Source organism: Trichomycterus rosablanca, chromosome 27 (assembly GCF_030014385.1).
Source record: "Trichomycterus rosablanca isolate fTriRos1 chromosome 27, fTriRos1.hap1, whole genome shotgun sequence".
NCBI lineage: Eukaryota > Metazoa > Chordata > Actinopteri > Siluriformes > Trichomycteridae > Trichomycterus > Trichomycterus rosablanca.
In genome coordinates, this window is record NC_086014.1 from 8480051 (window position 1) to 8492773 (window position 12723).

At 41.1% G+C, this 12723-nt stretch overlaps 1 protein-coding gene across 1 annotated transcript in view; it reads right to left on the reverse strand.

The window, feature by feature from the left end:
• ace2 (angiotensin I converting enzyme 2) overlaps positions 1 to 12723 on the reverse strand; it is a 30094-nt gene that overhangs the window by 3115 nt on the left and 14256 nt on the right. The window contains exons 9-16 of the mRNA XM_062989822.1: positions 12036 to 12262; positions 8230 to 8374; positions 7998 to 8096; positions 7568 to 7690; positions 2212 to 2390; positions 1995 to 2053; positions 790 to 890; positions 582 to 698 (exon numbers count right to left, since the gene is read on the reverse strand). Of these exons, the coding sequence (XP_062845892.1) occupies positions 582 to 698; positions 790 to 890; positions 1995 to 2053; positions 2212 to 2390; positions 7568 to 7690; positions 7998 to 8096; positions 8230 to 8374; positions 12036 to 12262 (1050 nt within the window). The remainder of the gene's footprint in view (positions 1 to 581; positions 699 to 789; positions 891 to 1994; positions 2054 to 2211; positions 2391 to 7567; positions 7691 to 7997; positions 8097 to 8229; positions 8375 to 12035; positions 12263 to 12723) is intronic.

Sequence of the window (12723 nt, forward strand, 5' to 3'; positions counted from 1 at the left end):
TTAAAAACTCCATCAGCGCTGCTGTGTCTTATCCACCAGCACAACACACACTAACACACCACCACCATGTCAGTGTCACTGCAGTGCTGAGAATGATCCACCACTCAAATAATACCTGCTCTGTGGTGGTCCTGGGAGAGTCCTGACCATTGAAGAACAGGGTGAAAGCAGGCTAAAAAAGCATGCAGAGTAACAGGTGGTCTACAGTCAGTAATTGTAGAACTACAAAGTGCTTCTATTTGGTAAGTGGAGCTGAAGAAATGGACAGTGAGTGTAGAAACAAGGAGGGGGTTTTAATGTTATGGCTGATCAGTGAATGTTTTCCAGAACAAATTAATGCACATACATTATGCCCAAAAATAATGTGGACACCTGAACGTAAGCATTTTTTAAAACCATATGCATTAATATGTTTTTTATGGACCTTGTTTTTTATACATGAATATTAGTAAAAGTGGTTGAAACCTGAGCTCATAAAAAGGAAGCATGTCCACATACTTTTGGCTATATAATGTATAGAGTTGGTGATCAATCATTTTCATTAAATAATTTACAAATATAAGCAATGAATAAATCCTTACTTGATGGCGGCCTCCACTACTTCTTTGGGAATGATCTTGGCTGTATCGATGGGATCAGTCACCACAAAGTAAAATGAGATTCTTTGCGTTTCTTTGTATGTGTAGATGTTTTCTGCCCTGAGGAAATTAGTTGAAATTGTACAACAGGTCAATTCACGCCCGTCTTACAACTGAAGGTAATAAAAAGACACATTTGTTCAATACTGACTTGAAATCCACCACTTCACCCTTTTTCTCCAAATAGTACTGTCGCATAGCAAAAGCCATGGAGCTCTTAAAGAGGTACATCTCGTTGTCATTCCAGGTGTACTGAGAACAAAAAAATAAGAATGACTTTATCAAGCACCAATATATACATATGTTTCATGTTTCTACACTCACTGTCCATTTTATCAGCTCCACTTACCATATAGAAGCACTACTGACTGTAGTCAATGTGTTTCTCTGCATGCTTTGTTAGCCCCCTTTCATGCTGTTCTTCAATGGTCAGGACCCCCACAGGTGGTGTGTTAGTGTGTGTTGTGCTGGTAGGAGTGGATCAGACACAGCAATGCTGAGGGAGTTTTTAACATCACATCACTGCCACTGCTAGACTGAGAATAGTCCACCAACCAAAAATATCCAGCCAACAGCACCCTGTGGGCAGCGTCCTGTGACTACTGATGAAAATCTAGAAGATGACCAACTCAAACAGCAGCAATAGATGAGCGATCGTCTCTGACTTTACATCTACAAGGTGGACCAACTAGGTAGGAGTGTCTACTAGAGTGGACAGTGAGTGGACACGGTATTTAAAAACTCCAGCAGCGCTGCTGTGTCTGATCCACTCAAACCAGCACAATACACACTAACACACCACCACCATGTCAGTGTCACTGCAGTGCTGAGAACGATCCACCACCTAAATAATACCTGCTCTGTGGTGGTCCTGTGGGGGTCCTGACCATTGATGAACAGAGTGAAAGGAGGTTAAAAAAGTATGTAGAGAAACACATGGACTACAGTCAGTAATTGTAGAACTACAAAGTGCTTCTATATGGCAAGAGGAGCTGATAAAATGGACAGTGAGTGTAGAAACAAGGAGGTGGTTTTAATGTTATGGCTGATCAGTGTATACATATACAGTATAAGGGGAACAATAACATAAAGACCGGTCCTTTTCTGTGTGGAGTTTGTATGTTCTCCCTGTGTCTGCATGGGATTCCTCAGGGTGTTCTGGTTTCCTCCCACAGTCCAAAGACAATCAGGATAATTGGAGGTACTAAAATTGCCTTAGATATAAGTGTTTGTGTATGTGTGTGTGAGTGTGTTTGCCCTGTGATGGACTGGCAATCACTGCTGTATGTTTTATTACCATCTTATGAACTGTCTAATGTTTATTTTTTTAATGTGTATATTGAAATAAAAACATACAGCATTTTCTCCCATGGCGGCGTGAAGACTCAATCTCACTTTAATGGCATCCTTAGAGTCTGTGGATAAGCAAAGTAATATTTTTAAATAAATATCACACTGTTATTTAAATAATATTATTTTGTCAGATATACACTCATGAATTATGTTGACTCAAGTCTGTCAAATAGCTTGTAGTAGGGTGTAGTTAAGATTTGGTTTGATTTTCATCACTCACATGGATCAACAGTTACGTCCCATCCTGGTTGCCAGTTGTTTTTCTGATTTTCAACCTTAAGCCAATCATACAGAGTGCTAAAGTAGTTTAGCAGAGGCTGAGAGTCCATCCTGGTGTCTCCTGAGATCTCCTCCAAAGAACGTGTCCAAGATCTTGATCGACCCAACTCAAGCATTTGCCTGTCAGCAGACACAATATGAATGTATAGTTTGTCACTATCAGTGTGTATGCCATTGAAGACAGAATACACAATATACACAAGTATTTAGACACTTCAAAACAAGCCTGTTGGTCATGTTATTCTACGCTATGGGCATTAATGTGAAGCTGGTCCCACCTTGGCAACTGTACTATCAACAATTCTTCTGGAAACCCACCAACCCACTAACCAGCTTCACCCCACTCATCATGGATGAGGTTGCACAGCTTCTATCATCCAGCACTCCCACTACATGCACCCTTGACCCTATACCATCTACTATCCTCAAAGATATCTTACAGGACCTAATCCCCTTCATCACACCCATCATCACCCCTTTAAGAAGGCTCAGGTCATTCCCCTTCTTAAGAAACCCACACTAGATACCACACAAATATTAACAACTACAGACCAATCTCACTTCTCTCTTTTCTATCCAAAATTGTTGAATGCACTGTCTATAACCAACTATCTCTCTTTCTCACTCTGAATGACCTTCACGATCCGTATCAGTCTGGCTTCAAGGCAGCACACTCTACAGAAACAGCTCTTGTGGCAGTTACTGAGAAGCTTCATGCAGCCAAAGCAGCCAATCTGTCATCAGTCCTCATTCTTCTTGACCTTTCTGCAGCCTTCGACACAGTGAATCACAGCATTCTCTTGTCCACTCTCTCCAACCTTGGAGTAACTGGTTTAGCATGGCAATGGATGGCCTCCTACCTGGAAGGGCGCTCTTACCAAGTGTCATGAAGGGGATCTATATCCCCACCATGCACTCTCTCAACCGGTGTTCCTCAGGGCTCTGAACTTGGCCCACTTCTATTCTCTATCTACACTCACTCTCTGGGTAAAGTCAAAGCCTCACATGGCTTCTCTTACAACTCCTATGCAAATGATACTCAGCTCATTCTGTCATTTCCTCCTTCAGACACACAAGTCTCATCTCGCATCTCAGCATGTCTGCGAGATATCTCACAATGGATGTCGGCTCATCATCTAAAACTCAATCCCAGCAAGACAGAGCTGTTACTTATTCCACCTGTTATTTTAACCAACCTAAATGCTGCCACATCACCCCACTGCTGCGTTGTCTTTACTGGCTTCCTGTAGCTGCCTGCATTCAGTTTGAAACACTGATGCTTGCCTACAAAGCCAAAAATGGACCAGCCCCAGGCTACCTTTGTGGTCTAATCAAACCCCGCTCTGTACCACGCAACCTCCGAGCCACTAGTCTCGCTCGACTTGATTCTCCACCCAGGACTCGAGCAAGACAAGCATCAAGTCTCTTCTCTGTACTGGCACCCAAGTGGTGGAACGAGCTTCCTCTGTCTGTCCGAACATCTGAGTCTCTTGCTGTCTTTAAACAACTTTTAAAATCCTTCATCACCTCTTTACTAAACACTTAAGCTGACTTGTACTTACTTACTTACTAACGCTCTTATTCATGTTATTTCCCTAAGCAATCTGTCACTTGCACTACACTACACTTGCCTTCTCTGACACACATGATGCCACCAGCCCATTCTTCACTTCAGCCAGTGGTGGATTTGTGAAGCGAGCCCTATAACAGAGGGACTCATGCCGGCACCACAAGAAGACAGTAAAGTAAGTCAGTGAGTTGCTCTTGCAGGGTGAAGTGGTGAATCTGGCCTTCCATTTCTCAAACTACACTACAGTGGGGTCAAAAAGTATTTAGTCAGCCACTGATTGTGCAAGTTCTCCTACTTAGAAAAATGAGAGAGGTCTGTAATTTTCATCATAGGTACACTTCAACTATGAGAGACAAAATGAGAAAAAAAAATCCAGGAAATCACATGATTTTCAGGATTTTTAAAGAATTTATTTGTAAATTATGGTGGAAAATAAGTATTTGGTCACCCACAAACAAGCAAGATTTCTGGCTCTCACAGACCTGTAACTTCTTCTTTAAGAAGCTCTTCTGTCCTCCACTCGTTACCTGTATTAATGGCACCTGTTTGACCTCGTTATCTGTATAAAAGACACCTGTCCACAGCCTCAAACAGTCAGACTCCAAACTCAACCATGGCCAAGACCAAAGAGCTGTCGAAGGACACCAAGAAGAAAATTGTAGACCTGCACCAGGCTGGGAAGAGTGAATCTACAATAGGCAAGCAGGTTGGTGTGAATAAATCAACTGTGGGAGCAATTGTAAGAAAATGGAAGACATACAAGACCATTGATAATCTCCCTCGATCTGGGGCCTCAAGCAAGATCTCATCCTGTGGGGTCAAAATGATCACGAGAACGGTGAGCAAAAATCCCAGAACTACACGGAGGGACCTGATGAATGACCTGCAGAGAGCTGGGACCAAAGTAACAAAGGCTACCATCAGTAACACACTACGTCGAGAGGGACTCAAATCCTGCAGTGCCAGGCGTGTCCCCCTGCTTAAGCCAGTACATGTCCAGGCCCGTCTGAAGTTTGCCAGAGAGCATATGGATGATCCAGAAGAGGATTGGGAGAATATCATGAGGTCAGATGAAACCAAAATTGAACTTTTTGGTAAAAAATCAACTCGTCGTGTTTGGAGGAAGAAGAATGCTGAGTTGCATCCCAAGAACACCATACCTACTGTGAAGCATGGGGGTGGAAACATCATGCTTTGGGGCTGTTTTTCTGCAAAGGGGACAGGACGACTGATCCGTGTTAAGGGAAGAATGAACGGGGCCATGTATCGTGAGATTTTAAGCCAAAACCTCCTTCCATCAGTGAGAGCATTGAAGATGGAACGTGGCTGGGTCTTCCAGCATGACAATGATCCCCAAACACACCGCTCGGGCAACGAAGGAGTGGCTCCGTAAAAAATCATTTCAAGGTCCTGGAGTGGCCTAGCCAGTCTCCAGACCTCAACCCCATAGAAAATTTGTGGAGGGAGTTGAAAGTCCGTGTTGCCCAGCGACAGCCCCAAAACATCACTGCTCTAGAGGAGATCTGCATGGAGGAATGGGCCAAAATACCAGCTACAGTGTGTGCAAACCTGGTGAAGACTTACAGGAAACATTTGACCTCTGTCATTGCCAACAAAGGTTATGTTACAAAGTATTGAGTTGAACTTTTGTTATTGACCAAATACTTATTTTCCACCATAATTTACAAATAAATTCTTTAAAAATCCTACAATGTGATTTCCTGGATTTTTTTTTCTAATTTTGTCTCTCATAGTTGAAGTGTACCTATGATGAAAATTACAGACCTCTCTCATCTTTCTAAGTAGGAGAACTTGCACAATCAGTGGCTGACTAAATACTTTTTGGCCCCACTGTAAAGTAACTAAATTATCTCTGTATAGCACCCAGGCTGCTCTCAGGCTGGTGATGCCACAGGGACTCCAACTTGGGTCACTGTTGTGCTGGGTTGTGTGTTAGACTACTGTGCCACAGAGGCATTTATATAATGATTTGTGTTATAGTTTGCAAACATGCTCTTCATTATGGCTGCATGTAGCAAACAATATGAACTTATTGATGCCAATTAGCTGTCACAATTCAAGCCTCTGTGCTCCTGAACTTTGTTTATGTGCCACACCCCCTACTCCAGGAGCACGTTAGCTGCGTCCGAAATCGCATACTTCCATACTAAACAGTATGCGAGAGCAGTTAATACGTCTGAATACGTAGTATACATTAAAGAGTATGCGAAAAGTACCCAGATGACATACTTCATGGGCAGCCATTTTTGAGTACGCAAATGATGCAACTTGCGGTCCGCTAATGTATCCAATAATTCAACTGGAGCTGACAGATGGTGGAAAGCAGAGTCGGCTGTTTACATGTGTAAGTAAGACAAAAATTAAAAATGTTATTATTGTGTACAACCCTGAGTAACGTTATTAGCTTTGTGGAGAACTACATAATTAATTTTGTCTGTTTTTAAAATTGTTATAACTGTGGCGATGTAACGTCATGTATCACGTGACGTTGGTAAGATGGTGGACATAGTACGTCTGAAGCTGCATACTTGTGTACTGAAAAAGCTTACTGCTTTACCTGCTAAGCAGTGCATACTTCCTCGAATCTAGAACGTACTGTTTAAGTATGCTATTTCTGATGCAGCGGTTGTTTTGTGTTCATGCGATTTCAAGCCAACGCCCCTCATGATGATTGGTCCCATGCTGCTTATTGCTGGCAGTGGCACCTCGTTTGGGAGGATGAGCTCTGGGCATTTAAGGAGGCAGTTTCCAAATAGTCTTGGAGACTATTTTGATTTGGATTGGATTTGGTGACTCTGTTCTGTCTGTTTCGGTTTGTTTGATTTAACGTAGTGATGGCATAAGTGGGGCTTTTGAGAGATTGAAGCAAATGAAACAAATGATTCCAAAAAAAAAATTCGAGTTTGTGAAACGTTGGAATCATCGCACCACAGTGACATCTAGTGTCCAGTCAGTGGTCTAACAGTAACATCGGTCTTATAGATCACTGAAAGAAGTGTGTTTTGATAGTGGTATAAAACATCATTCTGTCATATAATGAGTGTCCTTGACATTGACCATTATTTATTATACATTCAAAGGGGGAAAGTGCTTGTGCAACCAGGCTATGCAATATTTATTACACATTGACAAATACCATTGATCAGTTTCGAAACGTCGTGACGTAATGAAACCTTTTCCGGGACAGTCACTTGACTTTTTAATTTTGATACGGACTTCGAAGCAACGTTTCGAAACACTGAGCTTCAAATGAATCGATTCAGTTTTCGAATAGAAGTTTCGAGGTTGACATCACTAGCTTTAGCCTCTTTAGCCTGTTAGCCTTAGCTCAGTTTGTCCTGTTTGTTCCGTTTGCTCATAGTTACAAGTCTTGTTAATGCTTTGTTAGTCTGTTAGTTTAGATTAGGGTATAGATTTGTTTAGGTTCATGTTTATGTAGGTTTAGATTAGCATTAGTATTTTGATTAGCATGTAGCTTAGTTCCTGTATGTTTAGCTTAGCAGTTAGCATAGTGTTTAGTATAGCTTAGCATATGTCATGTGTGTTTGTATCTGGTCGTGTCCTGTGTCTATTATTAAATTATTTTTGTTAAATACATCTCTGCGTGTATGTCTGCTCCCTCTTGTCCAGTCCTAGCCCTAAAGCGTTACACTAGCAGAAGCTACAAACATTAGTTTGTCCTTATTAAGCTGTGCATTCTGGTTACCTGAGTTTGTTTCCAGCTTCGGTGGAGTTTGTGATGTCACATTTGTAAAGGGGGCCTGTGTGGCCAGCTTCTTTACAGAGGGCAGCCTGAAACTGGAACTGGTATATAGTTCGAGTAAAGTATCTGTGCACAAGGAATCATAAAAGAGCTTTGATGATGACATTGTGATGCATTCTGGCAAAAAAAACCTGGAATCTTTTAATCAATGACGTATCATAATTTTAAGTCAATGGCCATGTGTAGGTCAAATTAGTATGTCATTGCATCACTCACAATAAAATCAATGGCATTGTTGCATTTTTGACAGATGCTGAGATCATCCCAGTGAATGTAGCCTAAGCCACTATAGGGTGCAAATCTTAGCACTCACAATTTATCTCATTTTAGTGGTCTGTACCAAAAGCATAAATATGAACTGACTTGTGATTACCTTATGAATGAATAATCACCGGATACATGAAAAAGTGCTGGTGGGTCACAATACGTTTCATCTCTTGGTAAAGGCTCTACTACGCCAACCAGCTCTCTCCTGTAAATAAATAAATAAATATGCTGAATTATTAGTGAGCTATTATAAACAAGAGTTTACTGTACCAAATATACATCAATTATCTTAATAAATTATAATAGCAATAATGGTAAAACTAATTAAAAGTCCTTACTTCATCTCCCACCAGCGGAGCATCCACTGCTCCTTGGGGATGGTGCCCTGGAACACCTGCCACCTCCACTCCTCTAGCATGTAAGTGAAGGGCAATGTTGCTACAATTGTGAGAGCCTGCTTCAACAGGAAATTTATTTCAGTCTCTGGAAAAGAATTAGAAAAGTGTTAGATACAGTTGTAAGGGACATTTACTGTATGTTATGAGAGTCAGAGGGTTTTAATTGTCTGCATATATTATGTACATAGTAAAAGATGCTGATTGTGTAACGACATGCAAAAAAAGCATTTGGTTATAGTTGTCACCTTAAAGCTTGCCTAATTACATGTACCTATTGTGAAAATTTTAACTATGTAAACTCTATTATTTAAAACTAACTCTAAAATCCAAGTACACCAATTCAGCCAAGTAAAGTGGCCAAAGATCCAGCTACTATACAGTTGTGCCAGATGTTTGTTTATGGCTACCAAAGAAAAGAGCAGGGTAAAAAGAGGTAAAGGACATTTAAAAAAGAATGCCTTTATGTGTCATTTATACATATACACATTTACACTACAGCTCGTTTGGAAGCTGGGGTTAGCGCACAGGGTCAGCATTTGTATGGTGGGCCTTGCTCAAGGACCCAACAGTGGCTGCATAGCAGAGCCTGGATTTCAACTGACAATCTTCCAATTGATAGCACAAAGCTCTACCCACTAGACTACCACTGTCCCGGATATAAGCAGATATTAAGCAGATATTAAGGTTTGACATAAACTAATACATTGCTGAAGCTCTGTAATCTTGGGTATACACCGACCAGGCATAACATTATTACCACTGACAGGTGAAGTGAATAACACTGATTATCTCTTCATCACGGCACCTGTTAGTGGGTGGGATATATTAGGCAGCAAGTGAATATTTTATCCTCAAAGTTGATGTGTTAGAAGCAGGAAAAAGCAGCCAAATTGTGATGGCTAGACGACTGGGTCAGAGCATCTCCAAAACTGCAGCTCATGTGAGGTGTTCTTGGTCTGCAGTGGTCAGTATCTATCAAAAGTAGTCCAAAGAAGGAACAGTGGTAAACCGGCAACAGGGTCATGGGCAGCCAGGCTCATTGATGCATTGCCCGTGTGGTCTGATCCAACAGACGAGCTACTGTAGCTCAAATTGCTGAAGAAATTAATGCTGGTTCTGATAGAAAGGTGTCAGGTGTCAGGAAAGCAGGTTTGCCTACAAAAAAGCTGGCAATTTTGAAAGGGGAAAACCAATTCATAAGGCATAGGATATTGTGAATAAAGAGAGGAGCATCTGTTCATAAACAATGGCATGGTAAAACGACATGACTCCAACATGACTCACTGCCAAACTTATTCATTATAAACTTATGAGTCACGTTACACCAATGGAAAGGATAGGGTTTGGAAGATTGGCCTCATTTAGTCCGGGTTTCTTTAACATGTGCCAGCTGGTTTTTAGGAGAACTCAGTTAACTGCACCACCAAGCCAGCGTAGGGCAACCTTAACTGAATTCAGAACAGTTCACTTTTTATTTTTACTCACACCGGGAAGCGATCGGAAATGCTATGTATGACCCTGCCTTGTTTATAATATTCAGATTTAGACTTGTCTTCTTGTACCTTTGCCTTGTTGGGCTACTTTATGATAGCTTACTTCTACTGCATATGTTTGTTATATCACTGGTGTATCACTAGGTAATCAAAATGCAAAATGTGATCTAACAGCTTAGCTTTATAAAGAAGATAAGTTTAAGACTATATACGACCCCAAATCAGGAAAAAAAGTTGGGACAGCATGGACAATGCAAATAAAATAAAAAATGCAGTGTTTACTCACATTTACTTTGACTTTTATTTAATTGCAGACAGTTTGAACCCAAGATATTTAATGTTTTGTCTGCTTAACTTCATTTCATTTGTTAATATACCTCCATTCCTGCATTTCAGGCCTGCAACACATTCCAAAAAAAGTTGGGACGGGGGGCAATTTAGGGCTAATAATGAGGTGAATTCTATGTGATTCTAAACAAGTGATTGTAATCATGGTTTGGTACAAAAGCAGCATCCAGGAAAGGCTTTGATGAACAAAACTGATCAGAGAATGTGTGAGAAAATGATTGAAATGTTTAAAAACAATGAACCTCAAAGAAAGATTGGAAATGATTTGCATATTTCTCCCTCTACAGTGCATGATATCATTAAACCATTCAAGGAATTTGGATCAATTTCAGTGCGTAAAGGCCAAGAGCGCAGGTTTAGCTAAACGCCCGTGATCTTCCATCCCTCAGACGGCCCTGCATCAAGAAGCACCATTTAACAATAGCTGATATACCCACATGGGTGAGGGGTTACTTTGGCAAACCTTTGACAAGCTCTACAATACAGAGTTACATGCACAAATGCCACTTAAAACATCACTGTGCAAAAAATAAGCCTTATGTTTACCATGTCCAGAAGCGGGATTGACTTCTCTGGGCTCAGAGGCATCTAGGATGGACCATCACACACAGTGGAAATGTGTATTGTGGTCAGATGAATCAGCATTCCAGGTCTTTTTTGGGAAAAAATTAATGCCATGTGCTCGACCAAAGACGAAAAGGACCATCCAGACTGTTATCAGGAACAAGTCCATGGTATGGGGCTGTGTCAGTGCCCTTGGCAAAGGTCATTTACACTTCTGTGATGGCAGCATTAATGCAGAAAAGTACATTGAGATCTTAGAGCAACACATGCTGCCTTGAAGATGTAATCTTTTCCAGGGACGTCCATGCATTTTTTAACAAGACAATGCAAAACCACATGCTGCTGTGGAAGAAGAGCAGTCTGGATTGGCCTGCCTGCAGTCTTGACCTGTCCCCAGACGCGTTTGCAGGAAGAATGGAACAAAATAAAACCTGAAACACTAAATCGCTTGGTATCCTCTGTACCAAAACGTCTTTTAAGTGTGGTGAAAAGCAATAGCAACATTACAAAGTGGTAAATGCTTTACTGTTCCAACTTTTTTTGGAATGTATTGCAGGGCTAAAATGCAGTGATGGATGTGTATTAATAAATGAAATGAAGTTGAGCAGACAAAACATGAAACCTCAGTTTCATCCTGTCTGCAATGAAATAAAAGTTACAGTAAATGTTTTATTATTTGAATTTTCCATGCTGTCCCAACTTTTTCTGATTTGGGGTTGTACATCATCCGACCCAGTTTGTATTTACCAACAATGCAGAACTGGGAAATCATTTTGATGTTTTATTTTTCCACTGTCCCATAGACTTTATTAAATATTCATTACTTACTAGCTTACAAAGCATGATGCCACACCCTTCTCTCCAGGAGCACAGACTGAAGCCAACACCCATCATTGTCATTGGTCCCCTGCTAATCACCCGCAGGTATATAACAGGGCAGCTGTGGGTCTGCCAGTGGGGATTATTTTGATTAGCTTTGCCTTGGTCATACGTTTGCTTTGATTTTGACTTGGCTCTGTTTGCCCTTGTTTGTTTGCTCCTGTCCATGTTTAGTCCAGTCTTGTTTAGTCTTGTTCCTGTTTAGCTTTAGCATTCTCAGCTCAGGGTCTAATGCAGTTTAGTCTGGTTATATGTGTTAGCTTAGCATGTAGCATAGGTTGTGTGTTTGTGTCTTGTTTAAACCTGTCTTGTGTAACCTTGTTATTCATAAACGTGTTTGTCCGCCCCTCTTGTCACATCCTAGCCCAAATCAAAGGTCATTTCCCGCTCAGCACAATGTTTATTCTACACATATTTCTTTAATATTCTGAAATATCCATTAAATGGACCGTGTTTTCATACCTGCATCCTCTTTAAAGTCAGCAGGTAAAAGGCCCAGTGATTTCAGGTGAGATGGGGTGGCAGCTGATAGGCTCATTATCTCACCAACACCCTCATGGAAACCCTCATTTGCTCCATCTCTTAGCAGGTAGGGTAGGTGACGATAAGCCATCTGGTACTGGTTATGCCCCATCTCGTGATGAACAGTCAGGAAGTCATCCATGGTGACCTTGGTGCACATCTTGATTCTACGTAAGAGGAAGGTAGATAAATAAATGTTTATTAATCAGTGCTTGAGTAATCACTAAGATTAGAGTATCCAGGGTACATGCTTTCTACTGAAATTCCTCCGCCTTATGACTAACTCTTGCGCTGGCAAGGGAGGGCTTCAGTGAAGCACATGACCTGTAAGGACACGTGAGGTCATCAAGTACTTTTTAGCCATCGGCCAGTGGCGTATTATTAGAGGCGTATTATTGACCCCCATTACAGACAAAAGCAGGACAAAGGGCAAAGGAAGTCTTAGAATCAGGCCCTCTGCATTAATGGTCTTGTGCATTAACCTGCACTACTCATAAATATGAGGTTATACAAAAGCTAAATTAACTTTGTAATTTAACAACACAGATAAGACTAGTATAACAGTAAAGTACATTTACATTTTCGGCAATTAGCAGACGCTCTTATCCAGAGCGACTTACAGAAGTGC